We start from the raw sequence: 22,012 nt of genomic DNA, 5'->3' as shown, positions 1-22,012 counted from the left end.
GCTAAGTTTTGGCTAATTTGATCAATAAAATCTACAAATTGGCCCATAAATTTATAAGACACTATAATTAGTCTAATCTCTTAAATTTTTATCATAGTCCTTTGGATTTTATGTGTGTTATTTGGAACACATAAGCTTTAGTCGTTCAAGTTTACCGCTATGTGTCAATCTAATCCACTTGAATTTTGACAAGCGGATTGCAAACTCGTCACCAGAAAGGATATTTTAATAGTTTATTATTAGATGCTTCAGTCCCTTTTTACTTTTATGTCCGTCCAGAAAGAGGTGTCTATACATATCAGGTCATTATAATGAATTTTTAAACTTTCTCGAATTGCTTACAAATATAATTGCTCCAAATTTGATTTAATATTTTTTTGATTTTAAAAAAAGTGAGCAAAGGTTATCATGATTTTTTTAAATTATTCATAAAAAATTAGATAAATTAAACTTAGCTTATTTGAAATTATTTAATTTATATATTTTTTAAACTCAAATCCATTATATTAACTCTAATATTTTCAAAATACATGAAAAATAAAAATAAAGACATTAAATATAAATAATATTAAAATTGGTATAAAATATTAAATTAAAAATAAAAGTTCATTAAAACTAATGTAGTAAATATGAAATGAAATCAATTTTCATGTACTCTAAAAAAATATAAAATTGAATATAACTCTTAGAAATTTTTAGGTATACTTAATCTATCAAGTCATCTATAGACTAAACTAATCACATTATATAACATGTTATTAAAATAGTGGAAATATCGTTATATTATTATTTAAAAGTGTAAAGAAGTGACAAACAAAATTACGGTAGTGCCACTATTTTAATGACTGAATCTATCTAAGAATTTCTCAACTTATCTCATTTTGGACCATTATTGATCCAATTTTCAAAACAGGCTAAATATGAACTCCACCGATAAATCAAAGGACCAAAACAGTCCTTTACCCACCTTTAAATCTGAATGTATAAAGTGCCAGGCTGGCAACCGTTAGAATCCAACGTGAGAATAATCCTCTAGACGAGATTCTTTCAAATAAAAAATAAACGGTCTAGATTTCTCAAACCCAGTCCAATCAATTAACACCCAAAAAGATTTCCATAAATTTCCATAAATTTCACTTTCCACCCCAAACAGAGAAAAAATAATCAAAAAACAGGAAAAATCCAACAAAAACACCGCAACTTTGCTGTGGTTGTGGTCGTTTTTGTTTTTCGCAATAAAAATTTATTTATTTGAATTGAAACGGAAGCTTCTCGCGGTTAGATCCGTCCCGCATTTCTCTTATTGGGTGAGACATTTTTTGTGTTTTTATTGCTTTTTAAGATCTGGGTTTTTCGTTTTGTTGTAAATTGTATCTGGGTTTTTTTTAATCGTTTGATTTGATCTGTTTTTGAATTTGATGGATTTCTGTGGGTTGAGCTGGTTTTGTTAGCTGCATTGCATCGTTATCTGTTTTTTATAATATTAATTTGTGTTTATAATTTCGTGCTTTGATTCATTTTGTTTTTAAGTAAGTAATTGTACTAATTTTTTTTCCAAGAAATTGAATTTTTGCAATGCACTTAATTTTGCGTTCGTAGATTTTAGGCTTGATTGCTTTAAAAGTTGTGTTTTCAATTTTAACACGGAACTTCCAATTTTGGCAATTTAATATATGAACTGTTTTTAACAAGTTCGAACGCCGAGCAATTTTAATGATGAAAAATTGCACGGTGTTTAAAATTGTAAAAATTTGAAAGTTGGTCTGACATAGAGTTCGTGTTAAAATTGAAAACGCGCAATTAAGCCTAGATTTTAATGGACACCGTAAAGTTCTGTAGGTTTACATGATTGACGTGTTCTGTAGGTTCAAATTATCAAATATCAAAAAATGCAGTGTTTTTTATATTTGATAATTTGAATATTTAGTTATTTACAAACATTTCAGTTTGAAGTTTCTTAATGATAATAATTATTACTATATTATTTTATAAAATTTGAAATTTTGAAAGCTTAAATTATATATCATTGATATAAACCTTTTGTAAATCAGGATAGACTGGAGCAGATTTCTGTGTGGGACCAGTGACATATCATATGATTTATTTTGTTAGTGGGTATGCAAAAAACCCAATTTCATGCACTGCTGTTGATAGTGATTGCATACTTAACCTCTAAGCATTACTATATGGTCCATTTTCTTTTAATGCTATAAGAATTATTGCCTCTACATGAAATTAAATTTCATCAAATTCAAGTTTATAACAATTTATTGATGTTGATAATCGTAGTATGCATTATGATGCAACAATATCAAATGCAGTTGAATAATTCTAACTATTGTATGTGATTTTTCTTTTATTCATGCATAAGTTACATTTATATTCTTCTTTTCTTGACTTTATTGATCGCTGAAAAACTATGGAGTGTGTTCTCTCTTAAATATAAAGATGATAGAAACTTACGTATTGTCGCTGACAGTATAAACCTTATTTGGTCATACTTAAGTTTCCTACTTATGTTTCCATGTATTAAGTTGCAGAATTCTGTGGTTTAGTTGTAAACCATAAAAATAGTCATAATTGAGGTTACATTGTAAATGTTTTGGTCAAATATTGACAGATTGCCTTCATTTTCTCTTCATCTTTTGCTCAGAAAAGTTACTTATTTGATATTTTTTTCATCTCTTCCTCCTATTTGGCTGTGTGCTTCTTCAGGTACATAATAATATAGTGCCAGGATGGTTGCGCAGGGCTTCACTGTAGATCTCAATAAGCCTCTTGTCTTCCAGGTGAGGCTGCACTGCCTTGGTGCAGCATTTTGTAGGAACTTACATAATTGGATCATTCAGTTTAGCCTATGTTATGGATTGTTTGGTTTTTTCAGTTTCATTATTTTACAGCAAATTAGCTTTCTCTGTTCTTATTTTTTTTCTTTTAATCTTTTTTCATGTGAAAATGTTCCTTCTTAGTTAATTTTTTTGTTTTATATTTCTCACCTGTCAGTATGATCTTGAATGAAAAATTTAAGTGCATTTATTACGCTCGTTCTAATGCTATTAACTTTATTTTTAAAAGGATTGTGAAATTTGCTTGATTTTCTGCTGTGTTTCTATGAGCTTTATTGGCGACTCTAAACGTTTTGCTTTTGTGATTTTATGACAGGTTGGTCATCTTGGGGAAGCTTACGAGGAATGGGTTCACCAGCCTATTGTGAGCAAGGAAGGCCCTCGATTTTTTGCGAGTGATTTTTGGGAGGTATGACCAGTGACCTCTATCAATGTCTACATACATGGAAATTTTTACTAGCCTTACAATCATGCATCTCTTACAAATGAAGGTTCTTCTAGAAATTTCATTTTTTAGGATAAGGTTCTTCATATGCATCTATCAAGAATAAATGGCTGAATCATTGATGTCTTTTGGAACAGTTCTTGACACGCACAGTTTGGTGGGCCATTCCAGTTATTTGGCTTCCAGTTGTGTGCTATTTCGTCTCAAAGTCTGTACGAATGGGCCACACACCCTATGAGATAGCCTCAATGGTTGGCTTTGGCATTTTCATCTGGACATTACTAGAATACAGTTTGCATCGTTTTCTTTTCCACATCAAAACAACGAGTTATTGGTCAGTTTCTTCTCTCACACACTAATGCATATATGTGCCAGGCGCAGATTTTTCTGCACTGCTTTTTATCACGTGTGTTAAATCAATTTATCATATTGCTCTAGGGGGAACACCGCACACTATCTTCTTCATGGCTGCCATCATAAGCACCCCATGGATGGTTTGAGGCTTGTCTTTCCTCCAGCTGCCACTGCCATTTTATTAGTGCCAGTATGTACATTCTACCTACGTCTGTACTTTCTATCATTGTAACAGAATAATTGAGCTGTAAAATGCATAAAGCTCTTCATTAAACTGTGGTCATGCTATTGCAAGAGCATACAGCTTTCTTAGGCATTATTCACTTAGATAATCTGGCCATTCAATTGCTTTATGTGCATTATGAAACTACTGGAATATGATGTCTGGTAATGAAGGAGGAATCTGCCTATAGAAAGAATTTTTGCTGGTCTAGAATAACGGTTCACGAAAATCTTTACCTTTATAGTTTATATTAAAAGGGAAAAAGTGATATGATACAATGCAGCATCGATTATTACAGTTAATTGGTTCGCTCTTCATATATAAAGTTTGTGAATGAGATGATGTTAGTTGTATTCAGCCACCGATGCAGTATTAGGTACAGACTGGATATGCTGGAAGCTGTAGGGTCAGCAGAATGATAAACGTATTGAAGTTCATTTTCATTTTGGACATAAACTGTTGGCTAGTTATCTAGTTGTTTGTGTTGTGTTAGCCAGCACTCATAGAGAAGTAACCTAATGTCTTAACTACATTGAATGCTTACCATGTTTTGAATTTGCATTTAAATGTCAATATGCAAATTGTGATAGTCTAGAAACTGATGGTTTTGATTAAAACCTTGTTCGGCTGTAAATTATGATGGTTTTGATTAAAACCTTGTTCGGTTGTAAATCAATCAGGCAGAATGATGTTTTCTTTGTACTTTTCATACCAGTTATTAACTGCAAATTGCTGTTCTTGCCAGTTCTGGAACTTGATTGCTCTTTTTGCTACTCCCTCGACTGCTCCTGCTTTGTTCGGAGGTGGTTTATTGGGTTATGTGATGTACGATTGCACTCATTACTACTTGCATCATGGTCAGCCCGCACGTGGAGTGCCTAAAGATCTCAAGGTAAGAAAATATTTCTCATTTGCTCAACAGGCTTTAGTTACTCATGTATAAATGCTGCCTTATCCATCATGTAAAGAAACGCTGAATATGGAATATGTCGCATTGTTTAACATTTTAATTTATCATTTTTTAGGTATTTCATATGCTGAATAAAATTTATTTTATATTATGTTGCAGAAATACCATTTGAATCATCACTTCAGGATTCAAACTCTTGGATTTGGAATTACTTCATCACTATGGGACAGGGTTTTCAGAACACTGCCACCATCAAAAATTGTCGGAAAGAGTATATAATTTAATTTAACTTGGAGGGTGCAGCATTATATTTAGCGAAGATGAAGGTTGGTTTGTTTCTAAATATCACCACTCCTAAACATTCTTTCTTATTTATTAGTAATGCTAAGATCTAAGTGAGGGTTTTCTGTAGCACATCAGAGGATGTTCTGAGTTTTGTGGTTTTCATTTCTATGAGAAATTCTGTGTAAATTTGTTTAACAAACTCACTGTTTGCTTGTGAAGAGAAAGCTCTCTACTTGTCTATATCGCCTTCAGGTTTTAGTTTCTTTCCATGGATCCTCTAAGTACCGAAAATGTTATCATTGATTGACATTCGCAATTCAGGAGATGGAATTTACGATAAAAGATTCGAAAAGAAATTTATTCTACTGATGGATGGAATAAGTAAATGATCTGAGCAATTGCTATATTCTACACCCCCTACAATCTTTTACCTACCAGATAAAGATTAACAACTAGATAATTCAATGAATATAAATAACATAGACCATTAGTTCTTCTGTGATGTTCTATATCAGTTGTTTTGACACTTTGGTTATCAACTTCAGTAATCACTCTTAGCTTAGTTTGGTTCAAATTTGAAGGCCCTCAAAGTTCAATTTTTTGGTAGAGAATCATTTTAGACTAGTTTTTACCAATGTTTTTAAAACCGGAACGCGAACTGGCTTCACCGGATGTTCATGGTTCAACCAATGTTGGATCGGATTTTTTTAATTTTAATAAATATAAATTATTTAGATTAAAAATATGTAATATTTAAAATTTAAAATATGATAAAATTTAAAATTAAAATATTTTTTAAATTTTATTGGTGAAATATTATAAATGATAGTTTTAAGAGTATATTAAATAATTAGATGTATAATAAAATGATCATTTTTTATTTTATTAAATTAAAATTATATACTAAAAGTTTATAAATCAAAGATATAATGATATATTTAAATAAAATTAATTGTTAAATATGTAAAATATAATTATAATTGATTAAAAATATGAGAATACACATTTTTAGTGCTTTCCCTTTAGAGCATTTTAAATGATGTTTTTTTACTTTTAAGAGCATCTTTAAATAAATAAAAAGTTTTCAATTATAAAGAGTAAAAATTAATTGAGTAAATCACAAAAATACCACAAAAATGACATGCATTTACATACATTACCACTTATATCACTTATTTATTATTCTTACCATAAAACACAAAAAGTTTTCATTAGCACATTCCATTAGAATAGGGACACGTGTATCAGTGAAGATTCTCTCTTTTTTCTCTACAACAATAATTAACACCTATCCACTATTAACACATGAATATTTTTTTTTTTAAATATATAAATTTTTACTAAAACAAATATTGTTATAACATGACGCGCGTCAAGTCTGATGTGTTGACCTGACGCGCGTCAGGCCATGCAGGGCTGACGCGGGTCAGCCCTGCTTACTCATGCATCAGTTTAGTAACTGATGCATGAGCCTTTGCTTTAAAAAAAAGATCCTTTCTCTTTTAATAAATATTTTATTTAAATATAAAAACTTTATATTAAATTATATTAAAAATTATTTATTATATATAAATTTTAATTTTTAATTGAAAATTTTAAATGTATTTAATAATAATAATTAATTTTTAAAATATAAATATAAATATATTTAAAACAATTAACTAAATTTTAAAAATATAAAAATATAAAATAAAATAATTAACAATTTGTATTAACAATTTATCTATTTAATATATTATAAAATATATCTATTATGTATAAAATATGTATCAGCGATGTATCTATTAAATACATTTTTTAAAAATATATACCGTGTATATATTTAGCAAAAATATATCTATTATGTATCTATTTAAATACATTTAAAAATATATCTATCGTGTATAAATTATGTATCAGCGATGTATCCATTAAGTACATTTAAAAAATATATCTATCATGTATAAATTATGTATAAGCGATGTATCTAGTAAGTACATTTTAAAAATGTATCTATCATGTTTAATATTTTTTTTATAAATATCACGTATAAATTATGTATCGAAAATATATCACATATGTATCTGAATGCATCAAATATATATTGGAGATGTATCAAATATTTATCGAATAATTTGCACTTCTACTCGTCTTTTCTCTTCCTTCCACCTAGGGCTTCCGTTCAAATCATAAAAACAAACCAGTCAAATATAGATAAAACAATAAATATTTGGTTCATTTTAATTAGTATTATTGCATATATGTTTATAAACTTTTCTAAATATAAAAACAAACTCATCGAATTAGTCAGTTAATTCAATTAATGTATCAATATGTATCTGTCATGTATAAATTATGTATCAGAGATGTATTTGTCACTCCCCAATTTCCCTCTCGAAACTCGAGCCGAGAACGACGCTAGGGAATGGGAATGGTTGTTCCGAAACCTGGAGCAAGCCTAAAACCTCTATAAATTTTTCGCAAATATAAATCTAGATCGTACCTCGCGTACGACCCGTTTTCAGAAAACATCATTAAAATAATTGTTTTTCCGTTTAACGTGGAAAACACATTCTGAAAATATTCATATAAGCGAAATCGCGTTTTCAGAAATGCTGGTTGAATAACCCTAGTTATTCTGACCCACGCGCATTTTTGAAAACCGGTGCGGTGGTACAAGGACTTATCTCACGTGCCTTACCTCGCAGGCGGTCTCAAACCGCGCGCCCGAACAATATGTTTAATAAATTATATCGAACACTTTCCTTTTCAAAGCGTTATATCAAACATATTAAAAACATGCACAGCAGGCATACAAACGTAAGGCCAGCAAAACTACACACAGTGTCTTTGCAGACCAAAGACACGAAACTTGGCCCACCCGTAGGGGACACCATAAAACACAATATGCCTATTAAGTAGCTACTTATTAAAGTTAGACAAAGTCAGGTTCCTATCAGAGTATATAGACAGAGGAACCATGACGTGGCCACAGGCATATCAAACCTATAGACACTATTGCAGCATCTAAGAGTTTAAAGTGTTATTTACATAACAACAAGATAAGCTTCCCTGATGGAAAAGAGTGGAAGCTCGACCAGACCCGATAGCTAGGTACCTGAAAAAGATAAACAACAACGGAGTCAGAAATATAAATATTTCTGAGTGAGTAAATAGGTTTACAGTTAAATACCAAAATCGCGTATAGACAAAATATCGGTATATAAAAATATTATCAGTTCTCGATCCAAATGAAACCCTAGTCCTGTTACGTTATAGTAATATCATATATAATGCATATGCTGAACTCTTGTTTAATACAGGATGAGCTGTATACATATGTATCACATCCATCTTGGCTCTGTATAAGGTTGCTGGGCCGGAACTTAAATCACTGCCACCTCAGGACTACCCATTAGGTTTAAGCCGCTTAGCAAGCATCTGGCTTAAAACCTAATCTCAATATGTATGCTTATAATATTTACCTCTCATCTTGTTCATTAACACCGGTGATCACACAGTCCTATTGTTGCCCAATAGATAGCTCGTTTCAGTGGATCTTCCTTGGCTAAGTTTCATACTTAGGGCAATTTGTGGAATTAAAAACAATTGAATATTAATATCCAAAAGTAAACAAATGAACTCACAAACACCGCTAGGTCTGGAACTTAATCCTATGGTTAAGGTCAGACTGCTCGCTAGCTGGTCGGACTAAACACACAAAGCAAACAGGATAAAATACATCAATATATGTTTCCTATAAAATTTCTAGGTACATAAACCCAGATCTAGGTCAAACATATAATCATTTAATTGTCTATTTTCTTTTAAAAACCATAGTATTAATTCTCATTTTGAGAAAACGTTCTAACTTCTCTCTAGAAGTTATTTTAGGTATCACAATACCTAAAGAAAACCATTTATAGTATAGACCTAATTGTCAAAACAATTTTCGGTCATATACTAAGTATTTAGCAAAACCGATTGCTAAATCTATAAAACCGTTTAAACGCCGACTTTAACTCTTTTAAAGTTCGTTATAAACGTTTAACTTTACTTTTAAAATTTCCTTTTAAAAGTCTTTAAGTTTAGTTTTAAAACTCATTTCACTTTCTTCCCAAACAAGTTATCGTTTTAAAACGTTTTTAGATCAACAAAACTACGTTAAGTTCTTAGGGAAAAAGCCCCAAAAAGAATCCCCCTTATCGGTATCTCGGCACGGTACACGATCGTGCACCTTGGGTGCAGGATCGTGCACCTCAGGGTAGTGCACGATCGTGCACAATTGGTGCACGTTCGTACACCCCAGATGGTGCACGTTTGTGCACCTTAGTGCACATTCGTGCACCCTCTCATGGTGCACGTTCGTGCACCCGAGTGCACAGCCCCGGGAAAGTTGATTTCACAGGCTTTCCGACGTGCTTTAACTCCGTTTTTCCGCCCCTAACACGTATACGCATTCCAATCTATCCATATTCACGTTCGAAACGCAAAAATAATACGTTTACGTTCGATTCGATACGGTAACCGTTTATAAACGAATATATATATTCGAAATATATCGAAATATTTCAAAATAAACGTTTAATACGGGTTTAATACCTCGATTACTTGAGTAATCGTTGAAGAAATGAAGTTTGAATCGAGAAACGGACGAAACCAATTCAAAACCTAATCGCCGCCGCACTTCAGAGCTTCTGCTCCTTATTTCCTTTCAAATGAAATGAAAATAGGCCTCTGAGCCTTTATTTTGATATCCTAATGATGTTTATATAGTATTGGCTAAAGTACACTTTAGTACTAGCTTAATCATGCACTTTAAACCAACTTCTAAACTAGTCGTCCGTAGCCTAAACGGAAACGATTTCCTAATTTCGTGAAAATTTTACCAAAAATTAAATAAAATATAACAAGAATAAAAATATAATTTTTATTCCCATCCGACTTATATTTTATTCTTAATAAATCATTTTTGATTTATTAAGCCCCCATTGACTGCGCTTGATAAAATTTCTATTTCCAAATTTTATCAAATTTTCACGATAACCTTTTTAAAATATTTCGCGAATATTAGCACCAAAAATATTCGCTAGGGACTTATGAATTATTCTGCACCCAATTCATAAATCCATATTCTCTCCGTTAACTATATAGTTAATTAAATTTAAATTCTAAAAATTTAAATCTGCAATCCTATAGCCATATTAAAAATTTAGGGACACTTGTAAATTAAATTTATTTTTAAATTTAATTTACCTACTCCCGTCTAATAAAATATTAGACACGTGGCTATATTTTAACCCTTAAATTTCCGGGTTATTACATTCTCTCTCCCTTATATAAATTCGTCCTCGAATTTACATATACTTACTTTTTACTTATAATCTAAACTTCACTTATACTTAATCTCATCTCATGCTTCGGAAAGCATAACACCATCTTGAATGGCATCCTCAATCATACCTCTCTTTCTCACTGTTGTTCATATCATCTGTTTAAACTTCCGTTTATTAAACAGATTGTCCACTTTATATACCTCTCTTGATCCTATAACTTGTATAGAATACATTTTACTCCTTAGTTTAGCGTCCTGCAACGCATTCCAAGGACTACTCTCTAGTCTCTTTCTTGCTAAACGATCCAAATAGGTAGGTATAAATTAATACCATTTAACTTACTACAGGGTTATCATAAAACTAGGTTACCTTCACTAGCTTTTGATAACTCCACTTTTAATATACCACCTTTGTCGCACATCTTTATTTTCTTTTTCTTTTTTTTTGTTTTCTTTTCTACCTTAGGTATTCATTTATGGCTTATCTTATTATTGAGATGACTTTTAGTACGTTTTATGATTACTGTTTCATAACTAACCACTCATCTTTTAGTTTCCTTACGATTCTATACCTTATATAGATTGTCCTTTATTTCATCCTCAATCTATAGTAACTTCCTGTTACAGATTGGGTAACTGATCCTCTATCTTACCGGAATGTGGTTGTATAGGTGTGGGTATGGTTATTATCTAACTATCTCACTATGAAACACCTTCTAACTTACTCCACAGCCATAGCATCCTTGTTCACAGCTAACAGTTTTTTTTATAACTGTACTATAGCTGTTACTATCATATTTAATTAACTGACTATCAACTGTAGCTCCATTTTCAAAACATTTTACATTTAAACAAAATGTTTATTAAATATTTTTCAGTTTTAGTCGGCCATGCTTTACGCATTTCTGGTCCGACAGTCAAAATACATGTACATTACATGTATATTATGTTACCAGTTAGCCTAGACTTCATAGTCATAAGGCTCGGTTCTCGGAATTTCTATCTTTTGAAATTACTGTCTCAATACAGTTTTCAAATTCATTTTTATACATATATGGAGCTTATGTTGATAATTCCAAGTTTAATTAAAATTTACACTTATTATCGTGATCACTTGCACTTTTGGCTCACTGCCAAAATTCACGCAAGTTTCACAGCATCACCTCCATCTTCAAGCATCTTGTAACGCTCCGTTCGACGATCGCAACGGTTAAAACTTATATAACCGTCCTGGGAGTATCATATTCCAATATCAATCCGTTCTAACAGTTCGATCATTAGTTAATGGGGTTTTACTACACTTAGTTTCCAGATAACATCTGAAACTTACTTTTGAATATTCATTATCTTCATATCTTTCTCACCTTGATAACATTTTCATCTTATGTTAATCCAAGGTTTGTTATACTGTTTAAGTATATTGTTTATTCATTAAATAATTATTTATTAATGTATACCTTATTTAACATGACTTCACAAAGTTTGTCAGTCGTTAACATAATCAACGACTCTCTTTATTCAAATCAGAACTAGTAGTGTAACTACTTGGTTCTGAAATCCTTTTTATCATCTTTCTTTTAGTTGTTTCGTTGTTATTTGTTGGTTAAGTGCTGAGGTTTACTTTTCTCAGACTTATGAGTTTTGGTTTATCTAACCACTCGTTTGGATTCAAGAGATATGTTCATTACTGACATCTTCTCTGTCTGTAAGACCAATCTCAGATCCATCTTAATTAAACACACACGTATGACTTTGTTCACCAACAGTTACTTAAAGTCAAACTAACCGAGTTGTGTTTAATTAGATCCTACTCTCTCTTATCTTAATCGTAATTACCTTATATTATCTACTCTTGAACTTTTATTTATCATAAAAGTCCATTACTGGTCTTTCATCTCAGCCTATCTCAGAGTAAGAATGTAAATTCTCACTTTCTACTCTTCTCAATCTCTATTAATTTCTGATGTTTCAGAATAAAACATTAGAATCCATATCTTTATTATTTATTATGAACAATAAAAATCATAACATCTTATCTTCGCTATCTTGTATCCTACCTTGACTTTATTACAGAGTTTTCGTTCAAATACGCTTACATTTTAAAACAATTACAGTTTGTTTTGTAAACAAATTGTTTCTCAACAATTTATTTCACAAAATTTTGTTTTATAAACAAATGGTTTCTCAAACCAATCATTTCAAACATATGTGCATATACACATATTTCACCCACATATACAGATATATGTGTGTACCAGCTGGATTTTCTTTAAATTCATCTCTTCAAAACTGTGAATCTTACAATTCACATTTTAAAACTTTTGTACAATTGTGGCTTAGGGTGATGACATCTCTCATCCCCAAAGAGTTGCTATACAATCCACTTTCTCTTTGATAGACTAATATACATGATGCATGTCCTAACAAAATCATTTTGTATAGGTATATGGAATTTAAGTATTCCCTTTTTCTATAGTGATCGTTGCAATGTTCATTCATGATGCATCTGAGCACAATAATACATTCTTTTAAAACAAAACTGCATACTCACTCTGTAAACTTCTTTCAAACTACTTCTCCGTAATATTTCAAGTTTCTTAATCCTAATACTTTATCCTCACATTAGGATTATTATTTCTTCACATTATTTGGTTGATTATCAATAGTTATTGATTTCCATTTTAAGGATACACATTTCTAACATCACTAACTTATCAATTCTCATTTATCATTTACTTTTACTGTTTACTTATATGTGTATATATTTTTTTGTTTAAGGATATGATTTATGTCTATAGTTTACGTTTTCCAATTCTAACGTGATATTGAAAACACATAAACATACTAACTTAGACATTAAACACATAACTAAACATTACCTGACGATGATCGCGAAGACAGAAACGCCTCACGAATCATCGGGCCTTTACCTCGCCCTCCGCGGAATTTCAGTTTTCCCTTATCCTTTCCCCCTCGTGGAACAAAATAGGGGTTGTAGTGCCTCGCGGGTCCAGAATTTCCTACCCTAGGAAATGTAGCAGTAGGTTCTTCAGGTTTGGTGTAATAGTACGGCTGGAGGGGTATGTCGTTCCTCCTCAACTTACTCTCTATCTGTTTTGCGCGCCCAGCTAGATATGCTACAGAATCAGACTTTACCGTCATGAGTTTCTCAAACTCAGGCCCCAAACCTTTGACGTATCTACTCGCAACTTCCTCACCATCACGAACTAACTCGGGTACTTCTTCGCATAAACGCATAAACTCAACAGTGTATGCCTCCACATTCAAATCTTCCCTAGTATACTTGTCCATATAATCCCTCAGCCTATCCAAACTTTGGTTCTCTTGCACCTCCCACTCGCTCACGTATTCCCACGACTGATTCGGCGAGTGTCTTATCTGCTGTTGAATCCTCCTTAGATGGTCCACCTCAGTTAAGAACTCTTTTACCTTAAATCCTAAATAAGCCGATGTAGCAGTCGATTCAGACACAGAGCTATGGCTATTTCCAGTACTATTTATGTCTTCATTCAACATTCTCTCTAATTCCTCCACTCCAATAGCATCCTCCCATATGTCCATGTCACATGCTGATGTTGAGTCAACAGCCTCTATGGGAACTGATGTATTAGGTATAACAGGCAAACCCGGTACATTATGTGGATTAGACCCCACATGCGTATGAGCTCTAGTTGGCCCAGACATACTGAAACACATGAAATTTCAGCATAAATAACGTATGTAACAGTTATAGAAAAATCACATTTTCATATAACAGGTATCAACTATCAAACCCATATAAGCAAAACACACAATAATCAAACACAATTCAGAGAAAATCTAACTATTTTCTCGAAGAAAAATTCAGAGGAAATCTTCACTTTGTCCTGTATTCTAACAGAACCATTCTCCTCGAATACTGGTCATCTGTTCTGACCATTTCACTCCATGATTGTAACGTGTTTCCAACTTAGGAACATCTCACATGTTCCATTAGTTGTAACGTGTCTCGAACACAAGAACAACTCATGTGTTCCTGATCAAAACATCAATACATAATACACACATGTATAGTTGCTATCTATAGCTGAATGTATTATATAACTCACAACTGATCAAGACATGACTCGAATCCTATGTTGCTGCAATAGTTTACTAGGAATCTTTATGACTTCTAATACCTCTACTTAACATATATCATCAACAGTACTTCGGATATTCAAGTCCTAAAATACTGCTCTGATACCATCTTTGTCGCGACCCGATTTCCTCCTCGAAACTCGAGCCGAGACTGGCGCTAGGGAATGGGAATGGTTGTTCCGAAACCCGTAGCAAGCCTAAAACCTCTATAAATTTTTCGCAAATATAAATCTAGATCGTACCTCGCGTACGACCCGTTTTCAGAAAACATCGTTAAAATAATTGTTTTTCCGTTTAACGTGGAAAACACATTCTGAAAATATTCATATAAGCGAAATCGCGTTTTCAGAAATGCTGGTTGAATAACCCTAGTTATTCTGACCCACGCGCATTTTTGAAAACCGGTGCGGTGGTACAGGGACTTAGCTCACGTGCCTTGCCTCACAGGCAGCCTGTCTCAAACCGCACACCCGAACAATATGTTTAATAAAATATATCGAACACTTTCCTTTTCAAAGCGTTATATCAAACATATTAAAAACATGCACAACAGGCACACAAATGTAAGGCCAGCTAAACTACACACAGTGTCTTTGCAGACCAAAGACACAAAACTTGGCCCACCCGTAGGGGACACCATAAAACACCATATGCCTATTAAGTAGCCACTTATTAGAGTTAGACAAAGTCAGGTTCCTATCAGAGTATATAGACAGAGGAACCATGACGTGGCCACAGGCATATCAAACCTATATACACTATTGCAGCATCTAAGAGTTTAAAGTGTTATTTACATAACAACAAGATAAGCTTCCCTGATGGAAAAGGGCGGAAGCTCGACCAGACCCGGTAGCTAGGTACCTGAAAAAGATAAACAACAACGGAGTCAGAAATATAAATATTTCTGAGTGAGTAAATAGGTTTACAGTTAAATACCAAAATCGCGTATAGACAAAATATCGGTATATAAAAATATTACCAGTTCTCGATCCAAATGAAACCCTAGTCCTGTTATGTTATAGTAATATCATATATAATGCATATGCTGAACTCTTGTTTAATACAGGATGAGCTGTATACATATGTATCACATCCATCTTGGCTCTGTATAGGGTTGCTGGGCCGGAACTTAAATCACTGCCACCTCAGGACTACCCATTAGGTTTAAGCCGCTTAGCAAGCATCTGGCTTAAAACCTAATCTCAATATGTATGCTTATAATATTTACCTCTCATCTAGTTCATTAACACCGGTGATCACACAGTCCTATTGTTGCCCAATAGATAGCTCGTTTCAGTGGATCTTCCTTGGCTAAGTTTCATACTTAGTGCGATTTGTGAATTTAAAAACAATTGAATACTAATATCCAAAAGTAAACAAATGAACTCACAAACACCGCTAGGTCTGGAACTTAATCCTGTGGTTGAGGTCAGACTGCTCGCTAGCTGGTCGGACTAAACACACAAAGCAAACAGGATAAAATGCATCAATATATGTAACCTATAAAATTTCTAGGTACATAAACCCAGATCTAGTTCAAACATATAATCATTTAATTGTCTCTTTTCTTTTAAAAACCATAGTATTAATTCTCATTTTGAGAAAACGTTCTAACTTCTCTCTAGAAGTTATTTTAGGTATCACAATACCTAAAGAAAACCATTTATTATATAGACCTAATTGTCAAAACAATTCTCGGTCATATACTAAGTATTTAGCAAAACCGATTGCTAAATCTATAAAACCGTTTAAACGCCGACTTTAACTCTTTTAAAGTTCGTTATAAACGTTTAACTTTACTTTTAAAATTTCCTTTTAAAAGTCTTTAGGTTTAGTTTTAGAACTCATTTCACTTTCTTCCCAAACAAGTTATCGTTTTAAAACGTTTTTGGATCAACAAAACTACGTTAAGTTCTTAGGGAAAAAGCCCCGAAAAGAATCCCCCTTATCGGTATCTCAGCACGGTGCACGATCGTGCACCTTGGGTGCACGATCGTGCACCTTGGGTGCACGATCGTGCACCTCAGGGTAGTGCACGATCGTGCACAATTGGTGCACGTTCGTGCACCCCAGATGGTGCACGTTCGTGCACCCTCTCATGGTGCACGTTCGTGCACCAAATGGTGCACGTTCGTGCACTCGAGTGCACAGCCCCGGGAAAGTTGATTTCCCGGGCTTTCCGACGTGCTTTAACTCCATTTTTCCGCCCCTAACACGTATACACATTCCAATCTATCCATATTCACGTTCGAAACGTAAAAATAATACGTTTACGTTCGATTCGATACGGTAACCGTTTATAAACGAATATATATTCGAAATATATCAAAATAAACGTTTAATACGGGTTTAATACCTCGATTACTTGAGTAATCGTTGAAGAAATGGAGTTTGAATCGAGAAACGGACGAAACCAATTCGAAACCTAATAAAAATATGTATAAAAGATATATATATATATATATATATATATATATATATAATATGTATAAAAGATATAAATATAATATATATAAAAATATTTCGACACATGTCAAAAATGTATCAAATAAGTATTAAACAATATATGTAATAAAATATATCAAAAAAGAAGAAAATAAGTTCGAACAATCGAATATTTATCAAATATATATATATATATATATATATATATATATATATATATATATCAGCAAAATATATTATACAGTATATGAGAGATATATCAAATATGTATCGGAAATATAAAAGAAAAAGAGTAATATGTTTATATTTTTAAAATTTAAATTAAATTAATATTTTTAAAATTCAAATATAATAAATAAATTTTTTGTACAATTTAAATGAATATATAAATATATATTTTATATTAAAAAAAAGTGTGTCAGGTGCACCAAAAAGTGCACCTGAATTTTGTTAAGAATGGCCCTTGCGTGATGCGCAGGTCCTTCATTATAGCAGGTGGTGCACTTTAAGTTTGGCAAGGTAGTGGACATGTGTAGTGGAGGGTCTTTTTAGTCCTTTTTTATGCAGTGGTCTTTTTATATGCAGGGGTCTTTTCGATCCTTTTTTTATAATTTCTCTTTATTATATAGGACACATGTAGTGGACACGTGTTGGTTTGGGAGAAAAGTGGTGTTAGTTGAAAAGTATAATAAAAGTTGGTATTTTGTAAAAGAAAAATTATACTAAAGTAAATAAATTAATTAATATTGCATTATGTGAAATAGTGAGTCACTAATGTGGTTTTTTTTATTTTCTCAAATTAATTTTATTTAATACTCTCTAAATTTAATGATTATAGTGTTTATAATTTTAAATAAATAATTGAAAAATAAATGATAAGTAATAAGATTTATATTATATTTAAATAAAAAATCATTTTAACCGTCTAAATTTGTAGAGTTAACTTGAAGTTTTATTTTATTTTTAAAATAAAAAGTTCATTGAAGTATTGTTCTATATTATTATAATGTCATAATAACAACTTTTAAATTTATAAAGACTCCATAATAGATGCTCTTAAAGGGTAAAGTTTATATATTTGGCAATACATTTAATTTTGGATGAAATATGGAACTATTCAACGCCGAAAACGGGTACCTCAAATCATATGCTCAGTTAATTTGATTATTCCATTTTTTTTCACTTTCTTTTACGTATCGTAATTTGTTTCATCACATATATTATTAGGTTAGTAATTGTTTTTATTTTCATCTATTTAAAATAATTGTTAAAATATATTATATTGAATGCTTTCATAAGTGATTTAAATTTTATGAGAATAACACAAAATATTTACATTTTTATGGCAGTTTCTATGGTTATTTTGCTGTAGTTTACTTAATTTATTTTTTTATTGGAAGAAATTTGGTACAACTCTTCCAATAATAATAAATAAATGAATTATAATATCTTTTTCAAACAAAGTAACAGTTTTATTTAATGGATAATTTTATTTTATTTTGGTTAATATTTGGCTTATTTAATTATAGCAATATTACTGAAATTTTAGACACATATGGATAAATTGTTATTATAGTGTCTTCTCATCTTAAAGGAACGATCATAATTCAAAATTTATTTCTTTACTGATGATGAGAGCTGAAGTGACAATTAGTTTCAGTTTAATTTTTCGGTTATTGGGATGACTGTTTTGCAGTATCATCATTTGATTTTGATATCACTCACTTATTGTGATGAGAAGTTGTTATCTTTGTATTGTAAATACTTCCAATTAATTTATTGAAGTTTAGCCTAAGAAAAAAAATATGAGAATATATTTAAATAGAATTAATTGTTAAACAGTATTGTCTCACTTTTGTAAGAGAGTGAGTATATATTGGGAGACCACATAGTAGTATTATGTAGACTTGTTCATGAGCCGGGCTCGGGCCGGGCCCGCCGGACTATTTATTTTTTATACAAGCTCAAGTTTGGCCTGACCAGGATCGGGTTTTGTATTTCCTACCAAAACCCGACCCTAACACTATATATTTGTGGGCTCGGGCCAGATTTGGGCTGGTTTACATGTAAAATCTAGAAAAATGAAAATCCGAGCCCGCCTATAAGATAGCAGATTTTTTTTGGGTTCGGGCTCGAGTCGGACTTGGGACGAAAAATTATTGTCCAAACTAAGAAGTTGGTTTGGGCGAGACTGGACGAATATCCAAGCCCATGAGAGAGAGAGAGAGAGAGAGAGAGAGAGAGAGAGAGAGAGAGAGAGAGAGAGAGAGAGTATATGTTAGGAGGACCACATATATAAATAAGAAAGAAAGAGAATTTGAGAGTGAGAGAGGTATAAGTTGGGGACCACACATTTATTTTAGAACAAATAATGCATTTTCAGGTGTATTTTCTAAAATAGGATTTTACCGTTTTGGCTAATAACAGGATTTTACCGGTTCTATCAGATTTGAAACGGTTTTTTAACTATTGGATTTTTTATATATAATCGGATCAAATATATAGCCAGTTCTCGGTTAAACCGGTCCGACCTACCGTTTCGATTTTTAAAATATTGGTCTACTACATTTTGAATTGGAGCCTTTAGCTATGTAGCGAGCCACTTTATCGGGGGGCTATCACGCCAGATTGTGTAAAATTGTTCCAAAATTTGTTTTTTTTTTTATAATTTGGTATTCATAATCAACCTCTATTGTATATACTATTTTATACATGTGTTTTAAATGTTCCATTACAGTTTAATAAAATATGGAATAGTTATAATTACTTCTTTATTAGTGGTATTGCTATATAAAAGTTAAAACGGTCAATCGAGTTTAATAAAATATGGAATGGTTGCAATTACTTCTTTATTAATGGTATTGTTATATACGAGTTTAAACAGTAAATCAGTTAAAAGTTAAACTGTGTAGAATTTAAGAAGATAAGAAATAAAAGAAGAAACTTAAAGAAAAAAAAGTTAACCAAGAGAGAGGATTCAATATTCATTTCATATTGAGTATATTAAATACAGTAAAGGCTGCAATTTATAAGATTGTAATGTTTTTTGGTTTAGTGTCAACTCATACAGGACAAAAATAAAAGAATTGACAAACATGATAAAAGGTGAAAAACATAAATGCAAAGATACTGATAATCACTAAATGCGCGTGATCAAAACTGATTAGCTAATGACCTAATTTTTATATGCATTAATCCATCCCGTTTTGAACAACTTTGACCTCAAGGTTAAGATATGAAAATAACTGTTGTAAAAATTACTTTCAGAAGATGTGTGATTCCTTCTACTTAACTATTTTACCATTGTTAGTTGTACCCTTTTCGTACCATTAAGAATCGTTCACCGCTCCATGTTATGGAAAATCTTGCACCATAATCATATATACTTGTTTCATTTTACATGAGTGAACAGGTGAGGATCTTTCATCACACCAAAATCATAGATTCTTGTCCATTTTTTTATTGATTTCAACATCAGATAAACTCCATCTTCTCATGAAAGGTTCAACAACATTGTTCATTTGTTGAAAGTTTGTTTAGGAAGTGACAGGTATAGGTAGTAATAGGGGTTTAGGGGCTTGGGAAGGGAGCTGGGTGAAGATGTTTGATCTGTTGAAATAGGTTTTAGAATTTTTAGTAGTTGTGAGGTATGAGTTTTTTATTCTTGCCAAAGCATAGGCCTGCTGTAGGATTTCGGTCCCAACATCCTCAAACAAATTCTGATTTCATCTTTGATTCCACTCATGAAACAACTAATACAGTGACCTTATAGGGCAATACATTAAACTCATCAATATATGTTTGAATATCTCCTGATTATGTTAACCTCTTAAGGTCTGTCATGGAGTCTTCATAGACTTGTTCATCGAACCTCACTCTGAAAGCGGCAAGGTATTTCTTCTACGGTGACTCTTCCCATCCATTTCTATTTTTAATAAAAGATTCGTGCCACTACAAAGGTCTGTCCTCCAAATGTATGGCTGCAAGTTTGACCTTAGCATTAATGGAGTGAAGTCTATTTGAGAAAACCTTTCACATTTGAAAACCCACCTCTCCAAATCATGGAAAACCTAATTTTTGTGACTCTGGTTGCCATCTGATATGTGTTAGTACTATTGTATTGCTTGGTTTGTTAATGGGTTGAGGGTGTGTGATGTAGAAACAAAGCTTTGTTGAGATGATAGTAGAAGAGAAAATATCATATTTTTTTAGCTCCTTAACCTCATTACTCACTCAAACTATATGGTACTCATATTGTTTTGGAGCTCGCCTTGTTTTCTATTAGTATCCTCCAATTTATTGTTGCTCCCTTGAACTAATACTTTGAAAAAAAAATCATGGATTCCTCCAATTTTTTTCTACTCGTGGTTTCTGGTGTGGCCAGCTCTTGACATGTTTTGCTATTTGGATTTTGCGAAAGACGGCGTTGATTGAAATATAAGGATTAAATTGCTCTTATACCAAATGAACTATGTAGGATTTAAGAAAATAAGAAATAAAAGAGAGATAAAAAAACTTGAAGAAGAAGAAGAAGTTGACCAGAGAACATAACTTAGAGACAGGATTCGATATTCATTTCATATTGAGTATCTCCAATATAATGATGAAGGTTGCAATTTATAAGATCGCAATGCTTTTATCTTTAGTGTCAGCTCATTCAATAAGGATAAAAATAAATAACATAATTGAAAACAAAATGAAAGGTACAAAATATAAACTCAAAGATATTAATCATCACCAAATGCGTGTGATCAAAACTAATTAGCTAATGATTTAATTTTTACATACATCGAAATGAACAATCTAGAAAATTTAAGAAGATAAAAAATAGAAGAGATAGAAGAAGAAACTTGAAAAAGAAGAAAAAATTAACCAGAGAAAGAAACTCAAAAAGAGGATTCAATATTCATTTCATATTAAGCATTATCCAATATAGTGGTAACAGTTGCAATTTATAAGAGTGCAATGTTTCTTCTTTTTTACTGCGAGCTCATATAATAAGAACACAAACAAATTATTAATCATCACCAAATGCATGTGATCAAAACTA

The 22,012-nt window shown here is 31.9% G+C and overlaps 1 protein-coding gene across 2 annotated transcripts; it reads left to right on the top strand.

Annotated features, from left to right (window-relative positions):
- Nucleotides 1–1,130: 1,130 nt before the first annotated feature.
- On the top strand, nt 1,131–5,303 carry LOC126674775 (dihydroceramide fatty acyl 2-hydroxylase FAH1-like). Of its 2 annotated transcripts, none has more exons than XM_050369281.2 (7): nt 1,131–1,307; nt 2,716–2,789; nt 3,163–3,255; nt 3,429–3,625; nt 3,730–3,835; nt 4,614–4,760; nt 4,938–5,303. In XM_050369281.2, the coding sequence occupies exons 2-7, from the start codon at nt 2,739–2,741 to the stop codon at nt 5,055–5,057; spliced, it is 714 nt and encodes a 237-aa protein (XP_050225238.1). In that variant the 5' UTR covers nt 1,131–1,307; nt 2,716–2,738; the 3' UTR covers nt 5,058–5,303. The 2 variants fall into 2 exon arrangements, with proteins under 2 accessions (XP_050225238.1, XP_055961190.1); XM_056105215.1 differs by lacking the exon at nt 1,131–1,307 and adding an exon at nt 2,078–2,115.
- Nucleotides 5,304–22,012: the final 16,709 nt, after the last annotated feature.

The sequence above is a fragment of the Mercurialis annua genome, linkage group LG3, assembly GCF_937616625.2.
Source record: "Mercurialis annua linkage group LG3, ddMerAnnu1.2, whole genome shotgun sequence".
Lineage (NCBI taxonomy): Eukaryota > Viridiplantae > Streptophyta > Magnoliopsida > Malpighiales > Euphorbiaceae > Mercurialis > Mercurialis annua.
Note: the sequence above shows the minus strand (reverse complement) of the source record. Positions and strands in the feature narration are given on the sequence as shown.